This window comes from Pseudochaenichthys georgianus, chromosome 8, assembly GCF_902827115.2.
Source record: "Pseudochaenichthys georgianus chromosome 8, fPseGeo1.2, whole genome shotgun sequence".
NCBI classification, from domain to species: domain Eukaryota; kingdom Metazoa; phylum Chordata; class Actinopteri; order Perciformes; family Channichthyidae; genus Pseudochaenichthys; species Pseudochaenichthys georgianus.
Genome location: NC_047510.2, coordinates 7,261,978 through 7,271,148, shown reverse-complemented (window position 1 = coordinate 7,271,148; position 9,171 = coordinate 7,261,978). Strand labels below are relative to the sequence as shown.

The 9,171-nt window shown below is 38.4% G+C and overlaps 1 protein-coding gene and 1 pseudogene across 1 annotated transcript; both read left to right on the top strand.

Annotated features, from left to right (window-relative positions):
- The first annotated feature begins 2,648 nt into the window (after positions 1 to 2,648).
- On the top strand, positions 2,649 to 5,230 carry eif1 (eukaryotic translation initiation factor 1). Its single transcript, XM_034089745.1, has 4 exons — positions 2,649 to 2,830; positions 3,548 to 3,711; positions 3,857 to 3,958; positions 4,066 to 5,230. The coding sequence occupies exons 1-4, from the start codon at positions 2,800 to 2,802 to the stop codon at positions 4,108 to 4,110; spliced, it is 342 nt and encodes a 113-aa protein (XP_033945636.1). The 5' UTR covers positions 2,649 to 2,799; the 3' UTR covers positions 4,111 to 5,230.
- Positions 5,231 to 5,934: 704 nt separating this feature from the next.
- Positions 5,935 to 8,950, top strand: LOC139434280 (GTPase IMAP family member 7-like; annotated as a pseudogene).
- The last annotated feature ends 221 nt before the right edge of the window (positions 8,951 to 9,171 follow it).

Genomic DNA, 9,171 nt, shown 5'->3' with positions numbered 1-9,171 from the left:
ATATATATTAGATCATAAAACGAGATGAGCTCATACAATTCCACCAGCTTAAATGAGCTTGACCTGTAACAACCTTTTACAGTCTATGGTAACACCATTACAATGCTGGTCAGCAATGTCTCAATAATAATCTAATGTATAATGCAATACTTATATATGCACAATCAGTACTTCTACTTTCAATATTTTAAGGACATTTAGCTGATTATACTTCTGTTCTCATACCTGAGTCATTTTAGTCACACCAAAATACTCCAAAAATACTTATCTATGTAAAAGTACACAAGTAACTACAGTTAACTGTAGTGGCCGTAAAAAGGACTCAAGTATTTGTAGTAGGGGGGGTCCCTTTGATGGGACATAGTTGTTTTAAATGTTCGTGAAAGAAAGAAAAATACATTAATTGTATGTTTTATAAAAATGAACAAAGAATAACGTTACAGGAGAAGCATTAGCTAACAATGCTAATGTGCTAATGTCTCACCGTTCTGAATGGTCCTGTACTTTCATAAATACGCCTTGTGTAATTAATATAAACGCTGGTATATGTGAAGTAAAGTCACATCACCATGTTATACTTCTGTATAAAAGTGTAAAACTAAGAGCGGCGCCGACATGTGAAAACAAACGGGATGAGCTTCGGCGGAAGCTGCTGCGTTGCCATGGAGTCAGAAGGGTCTTCTTCTTCTTTTTGTTTAATGGTGGGTGGCACCACCGCCACCTACTATGCTGGAGTGTGGACCAAATACCATGGGAAAAATTCAGTGAGCTACAAGGAAGAAAAAATAATGAAAAATAACATAATTAAAAAACGAAATCTTCTTCATCAACCCCGTACTTTTGAAGAACTAAAACAATGCTTTAAAGTTGTCCTTGTCGCAACTCAACAGGTTCTTAAGATTTCACATTATTACTCCACATTTCTTTAGCTTTCTCTTCAGTTTTTCTCTGTATGTTTTATATCTGGCAGTGACAGATAACATGTATGGCCGTTTCTTCGTCTAAGCCACATTCACATGCTCCTGGTGGATGTTTCCCAATTAAATGCATTGTTTTAATCCTGTGTGCCCTAATTTCAGTCTTGTAATAATGTGTTGCTCAGTTGTCTTTCCTATTGTTTTAAAAACCTCCCACTTTTTCCTGTAGGCTATTTTATAAAACAGTAGTCCCTTTTTCCCTTCATCCCACTGCTTTTGCCTCCATGATATGTTTCCGTATTATTGCTTCAGCTCGATTTTTACTAAAACATAGCTTCTATAATTCTCTGCTTTAGGGCTTGTTTAGCTAAAGAGTCAGCTATTTAATTTCCCTCAATGCCCCTATGGCCTGGAATCCCCAAATCGGATTTATTTTTCAGTATGATGTAGTCTATATAATGACTCATATATGTCATACTAGGCTATGTCTAGTCTAGTCTGTTTTGGGATGACATGACTAATATCAAGGCTAGCTAGTCTGAACATATTAGCCTTTTTAATTTGATGTTGTTCTATCCACTATAATGCATTAACTATAGCCAACATCTTATATTTTTACGTTTATTTATATTGTATAACATAATGTAATAGATATAATAATAGAGTCAAATTGGCCCTCAGAAGCAGGGCCAACTTGTGGCCCCACGCAAAGTTATATGATGAGGCCCTCTGTGTCGCGAGCGTCGACGGGGGGTGCTAGTGGTGCACGTACCGGAGCCTCGCAGCGGTGAAACTGTGGCGCGCTTACGGTAAGTCCACACGGCAGCGGTTGAAGCTTGCCGGTGGGCGTGTCTGGCGTGCGACCAACAACCAATCACATTAATCTCCCGCCCCGGACACAAGCACGCAGTTTGATTGGCTAGCGCTTGTACTGGCATATGATTTGATTGGCTGGCGCTTCCGCCGACGCTTGAAAAGTTGAACTTTTCTCAACTTTCGAAGCAAGCAACGGAAGGCAAAGTGACGCGACAGAATCACAATGAAGTTTGGCAAAGCGTGACGTCACCCCATTCAAAGTGAATGGGTAGCGTCTCCGTTGAAGCACGCAACGCTGCCGTATGGACCTACCGTTACAGTAATTGCGCCACATTTCTGCTTAGGATGAGGCTCCCTCCGCCAGGTGAGGCCCCCTCCGCCAGGTGAGGCCCCCTCCGCCAGGTGAGGCCCCACGCAGTCTGCGTGATCTGCGTGTAGGGAGGGGCGGCCCTGCTCAGAAGGGACAAATAGTTTGTATACATTATTTTAGTTGTTGTTTTTGCATTGTTTAAAAAATCATTCATTATTAATAATTAAAACTTGTTTTTCTTCTTCTTTAACATTTCATTTTTGTAATTCATTCACTATGGCAATCTGAAATAACAAATCTTATCCTCCAGGATTAACAGACACCGCATCACACATAACACATTTATTTGGGATAATAACATCTCAGTTTCATCTCAGACAGCCATATGCCATACATTTTTACATACATTCACAGTAAATATTTATGTTTGTGCAATGTATTTGTGATGTTGGTAATTTTCCTGATGATATGATTACGTCACTTTTCCAGTAAAGTTGAGAAACGTTCGGGCGTGGCTGCAGTCGACGTCTTGCCCGTACGTAAGCTACGTAGTGACGTTGTTTTCAGGGCGGGGCTATAAAGCCTTGTTTTTCAGTGTAACTGGCTGAAAGAACTCCATTTTGTGAGAGCCGTCGAAGCAGACCCTGCACCGTCCCCGTCAACAGGAGACACTTAGAAGCGACAAATAAGTCACAGTTAGCCGACGAACCGCTCGTTTATCAAGTTATTATCCGAAAGGAAAGCAAATCTTATCGTATGTCCGATATCCAGAACCTCCAAACTTTTGGTAAGTGATTTATTTTTATCAAACTGACCCGGCATACATTAAGATGGGGGAAGGGCGAGAGCTAGCGGAGCTAACGGCTAGCTTCTGCCTCACGTCGAGGTTTTAATTGCGTTGAAAATTGATTTAACTTTCATAGTTCTTTTTTCTCAAATCAATCGATTTGAGATGGATCAGTAAAGCCAGACATATTTAAGTCTACTACTTTTAACTGTATTCTCATGGATAATGTAACCGACTAGCCGGCCATTTGCTAAAACTGCCGCCATTAGGCCTACATTCTGCTACGTTAGCTTATTCTTCACTGTGTTACCATTGAGATGGAACTATTGTGATGTGAGCTGATTTCAACAATACATTTATTTACCTTGATTATAGATGTATTCTTAGACTTCTAATTTACGCACCGAAAATGAAAGTTGTCGTGTCACGATTGTGGTTTTAATGCACAATCGTGTATGCTGGCTAGCTATGGCTGCCAGGCTTTAGTAAGCAGTATATTTAGCTCGGTACGTCTGCGCAGTTCTTAATCCGAAAAATGGCCCTCCCTAAGAGCTCTGCCAGATATCAACACAAAGAAAATGTTGCTTGGCCAAACCCGTTACATTTTTCTTGAATTGTTACTTTTCTTGTGGCGATGCATGAACTGTGTATTACATGAGGTTTTTCTTGAGCTTAGTCTATTTTTTTAACGTCTTATGTCATTGTTTACCTCACCAGACCCCTTTGCTGATGCAACTAAGGGTGATGACCGCCTCCCAGCCGGGACAGAGGACTATATCCACATAAGAATCCAACAGCGGAACGGCAGGAAGACCCTCACTACTGTCCAGGGCATTGGCTCCCGCTATGACAAGAAGAAGCTAGTCAAGGCCTTCAAGAAGGTATGGAGAAATATAGTGCTTTCCATTAATCTGCCCTTTTTCAGTAATCTTCTTACCTTCAATCTAAAGAAATAATCAGTGTTGTGATTGTTAGCTTCGAGGTGTTTTTCAGTCCATTTAACCACTTTTTTTTTTACCTTAACAGAAATTTGCGTGCAATGGGACAGTGATTGAGCACCCAGAGTATGGTGAAGTGATCCAGCTTCAGGGAGACCAGCGCAAAAATATCTGCCAGTTCCTTATTGAGGTAAGCCTTGTTATTATGCTATGCATAATTGTTTATTATGAGTGTCAAGGTAATACTGAGTTTCAAAGGGCGTTTTCTTTTTTTGATCTCTTATTTCTTCTTTGCAGATTGACCTGGCCAAGGAGGAGCAGCTCAAAGTCCACGGCTTTTAGGAGCTGCTAGCAGCCCTCTCCCCTTCTCTTCTAGAAGGCCATTAAACCCCCTCCTCCTCTTATGTGCTGCTGTTGCTCTTCCTTCCCCCTCTCTCCCCTCTGCAACCCCACCAGCTCCTATTAGCCAACACGTGAATTACCTCTGACAAACATGGGATTCTGTAACACCAACGCCCCCCTACGCCACCAGGGGGCAGACTCGCTCTCACAAAGACACACCACTGCAGCTCCACACAACATCAGGGACGAGTGGTGATGACCCTCCCACACACTTCCTCCTTCCTTTCCCCCCTCCTTTTTTAATTTCCCCTTTTTAGGTCTTGTGCCACAACATGGAGGCACCGTTTCATGTAACTTTTTTGTTTTGTACTACAAGGTGTTTCAATAAAACGTTGAGTCTCCACATGTTGGAGTGGTGTCATTGGGAATGGGGCCTGGGTTTGTACAGGAAGGTCGTAGACTTTTAACTATTCACTGCGGCAGGGGCTTTACTCGGAAGAGCTGCAGGTTGGAGGAGGGCATTTCTGTTAAGGTGTTTGCTGCAGGAGTTGGCAACTTAGTGACTTCCCTCTTTTTAGCCTTCAATATCCTAATTGCACCATTTCCATGCCCAGCGCATTGTAAAGTATTGACATCTTCACCACCTCCCGAAATGTTATATATTTTTTTTTAATGTCATATTTTTTTCTAATTCTGTTTTTTTTGCTGCCAATCCAAGTATTAAAGCTAAATCAGTGGTGTTCTTACTCTGATCAACGAGAGTCTGCATCAGTTATGTGATCAGAGCCCTCCAGAGTAGGGAATGAAATCAAATATTGGTAATGTATGGCTGTTGCTTATTTCACTTAAGTATGCTTTTTAGTTGGTAACATTTGAGATTTACCGGTAAATGAAGTGAGTTTCCTACTCTGGCAGATGACCAGCTTTCCGGTGTGGACTGTAAACAAGTCAACTACTTACGGTTATGGACATGTGATACTTTAATTTCCTACACTGCAATAATTTATAAATCTGAGAAAAAAATCCTAAGCCATGGCCAGGTCGCACTGTGCTGGGGGAGTTGAAGAGAAATTCTGTTTTGCAAAATCCTTATTTGGTTCAATAAAATGTCTGCAGTTGATACACATGTCCTGTTTTTTTTGTTTGTGTGGGCTTTTTCAGTTGTCCTCTCCTTTTGGTCTTGACCATACTTGTCACACACAGCATAGAGTATTAGGACTCATAATAATTACCAAAAGCACATAAGTCCCGGACCCCAAATCATATTGTACCGAGTAAAAAATATGTATTGCTCTATGTAAACAAGAGGGGGAAATATTTAGAGGGTTTATTACCAAATGCAAGGTAAAAAAAGAACTTGGTCACAGTATCTAACTAGCCACTTACTATTTTTTTAATTTACATTTACAGTTGTGTTCATACTTAAGACCATTCTTACATTATTTGAAGGCTTTCTTTTATCAGATGTATAATATTTATTACTATGAGGACCAATACAGCGTGTAACTGGTCAGCATTTAGCATATGTTGAAATATTATAATAAAATAAACCACACAGCCAGAAGCACAATATCTCTAACATGTTTTTGTACCAGTAATAACAACAATTTACTTAAACATGTTGCTGAAAATGTACTTAAGTCACCTATGATTCTTTCAACAGGGATAACCCCTTCAATTTATTTCATGTTTTCTACCCAACAACCACTGGCACCAGATTGGCTGTTATTTGTGATGGAGCTGATTTAGGGAGGAGAAAATGAAACCATTCAATATCCCAACATAAACAGTGAGGAGAATATTAGATTACTTTACAACACCAACATGTCTGGCAGAAGGATTCACCATGGTAAGTATATTTAATAAAAAAAGTACTCCTACTTACATAAGCAGGTTACTTTTAGGAGCAGCATTTGTTATTGATGTAATAACCGACTCTCCAAACAATACACATGATTATTATTAGCTGTCTATGCGGAGCTGAACCCTGTTGATAGTATTTTTTATTTTATTATTATAATAGCTATACGTTCTCAATGTTTTCCTTCTGCTTGATAGAAAATTCCAAACTCATTTTTTAAGACACATATTTGGCGGTATACAGCGCGGTGCTTCTGCTGTGTCCAACTCCGTGTGCGGTGGTGTTGCACAGTGATGGTGATGATGTTCAGGAAAGGGAGGTGGTGGGTTTGTGTGAAGTTTAGTAGAAGAAAAGGAGGATGGGAGAAAAAAACAAGTAAAATACAATCTTTAGATTCTGTTATTTATTTGTATTTATTTTTTAGAACTTTTTGATTGCATGTGCACACAATTTCCCCTCAAGATGTATAAGTTTAGATACCATTAACAAAAGTGGTAATAAACTCAGCTGTTAAAATGATATCCAACCGTTTCCTCCCTCTAACACTAGAACTAGTAATAATAATTGTTATAACAGTAATATAATTTGACTAAAAACAATCATAATAATCAGTACTGAGCTACACTTTAATAATTAATGAACAATTCCAATTAAATGATGTGGTTTGACGGAAACTCCTTTTTTTCCATCCATTCCAACCAGATTCTAGGACCCGATTATTGGGGAGGGGAAGCACCTAGTGGTGGGAAACAAATCTTGAAAAGTTATGCCATAATGTTCAAAACAGATCAAAACTCGAAAGGTTCAAAGCATATGTAAAGGCTCAAATGAATCGTTCATGCGGAAAGACTAAGTCTGCTTTTGAGAAAAATGAAGTTCTAGTTGGAAGATGGGCTTGGTCTAAGCGGGTGTTGGAAGTAGGGGGTTAGTAAGTGAGGTATTTGTCTCACTCCTCCCTGCTTGAAGCTTTTGCCCTATTTGAGCTTTTAAGAAAAGAAAGTTGGTAAGAGTACAACAGGAAACACCATCCTCAGGAATGAACAGTCTTTCGAGTCGCGGATCTCTTCCACCTCTGTGACAAAGAAGTGCCATGGGGCGGTTTAATGGTCAGGAACTGGCTTTTGTTGACACTCCTGGCCTGTGGAGAGGCAACCCTGACAAAGAGATGAAGGAGATCCAGCTGTGCCTTGAACCCGGCCTGCCCACTGTGTACCTGGTCGTGTTGCAGCTCGGCACATTCACTGAGGATGAAAGGCAAACGGTGAAAATAATCCAGAAGGCCTTCGGTACAGAGGCGGCATACTACACCATGGTCCTGTTCACCAGAGGAGATGATCTGAGGGCTGATGGACGGTCCGTTGAAGAGTTCATCGGAGAAGATTCGGCCCTGCGTGACTTCATTAGAGAATGTCATGGGCAGTACCATGTTTTTGACAACAGAGAAAAAGATGATCCCTCCCAAGTTAAAGAGCTGCTGCAGAAGATCAACCGCATGGTGCAGAGAAATGGTGAAGCACAAGGAGAAGCTAACCCCTGCAGTGATCGCTGTCATAGGTATTGGGAAACGCATTGTTACTTGAATGCTTTCTGTAGCTTTTAATAAGAAATGTACCACCGCGTTGTCTTGTTTTGAAAGATTTAGGTCCAAGGTCCTACATTTAATGTGCCCTCTGCCACGTTTGACCTGCCTTCTTTGCATACCACAATTATTTTTGTGTAGACCACCCAGTAGTTATTGCACATGAACAAAATTACCTTTGTTTTATAGGAAATGAATTGGACATCAAGTCCCGTCAAGTCATTGGTGTAAGAGTCCAACGGCTTGGGTTTTGGTGTTTAACATTAACAAAAGTTAACGAATATTCAAAAGTATAAGTACAAAAATAAACTAAGAAAAGAAGAACATACAAACAAAAAGATGTAAACTACTATAAAATATGTACATATGTAATATAGGTGTAATATGGATGTAATACATCAGTTCAAGTATGACTAAAGTGCCATAATATAATCATACATCACAAAGTATAAATATATATATATATAAAAACATCAGGATGACTCTTTCTTGGTAAACATCTGACTGGGCTGTAATTTCACATCTAGTATTTTTTTTAATTAGACAATAACAACATTATTGACAACATTTCCAACAACACCTTCTTCAGAAAGTCAATTTTTAAGGAGAATAACTCCTATATAGTATAAACAGACAGATCAGGCTCTGGATGGTAAAGGTGGTATACTTTTGAATGCTCCCAACATATGTGTTTCCTTACAAAATCAAAGATGATGTATATATTCGTAAATATTATAACAAACTGGACTCATTGTAATTATATAGAAGACTGGTCTTTCAGTTATTATATGGGGTTTATTCAGTGTGCGTACGGTAAAAAAAATTGTTACATTTAAAAACAAATTAAATTAAGAGAGCACTCCAAATGTTATAAATCTCAATCTCTACATGTATGGCATCCAATCCATTCCTGTGTCTGTTGAAGGGGTCTCTTAATTTTTCCAGAGCTGTCTTTTTAAGTCCTTAATATTATACCTGTCTAAGTTGTTAAGCGAGGGTTTGTATAAATGTTTTTTGGATATCCTTATCTATTATCTCTATTCACACATACATTTGTCATGAAACTAAATAACCTTTTTTTCTTCATTTAATTGCTTATTGTGTCTATATTGTACTTATTTTAATGAACACCTGTTACATGCTTTTGTTAATTGAAACAAATTATATTTCACCTTATATTCAACAAAAAAATCTTAGTATATATTTTCACATACTATCAAATGTAAAACCTGCTCTAAAAAATGATGAAAATTAATTGATTTATTTAATCTTTTCAATATTGTAACCGTTTAAGTAAAGTTAAGTTTGGGTTTCTGTCAATTTGATATCATCAATTCGTCTGTCTATTTTCACATTATTTTTTCATGGAACACATATCTTTGATTTCTCCCTTTTTTATTGGTATCTTTATTGTACGCCCTTTTTTCAAGACTTGTTATATTTCCAGAATGGTATTCAATAAAAATACAAACATTTTACTGTAAAAAATGTGTATGTTTTATGTTATCTTTAATTCTATGCTACAAACTAGATCATGGAACTTATACATTATTTATTTTGTATACTGTACTAAATTAATTTAAAACTTGTTGTAATTACAAAATGTGTCGTTTTAATATTA

Bases quoted from the DNA above. Each gene is read 5' to 3' on its own strand.
- eif1 (XM_034089745.1), top strand. From the start codon at position 2,800: ATGTCCGATATCCAGAACCTCCAAACTTTTG. The intron at 2,831-3,547 runs GTAAGTGATTTA...TTACCTCACCAG, and splicing joins CCAGAACCTCCAAACTTTTG to ACCCCTTTGCTGATGCAACT. The intron at 3,712-3,856 runs GTATGGAGAAAT...TTACCTTAACAG, and splicing joins TAGTCAAGGCCTTCAAGAAG to AAATTTGCGTGCAATGGGAC.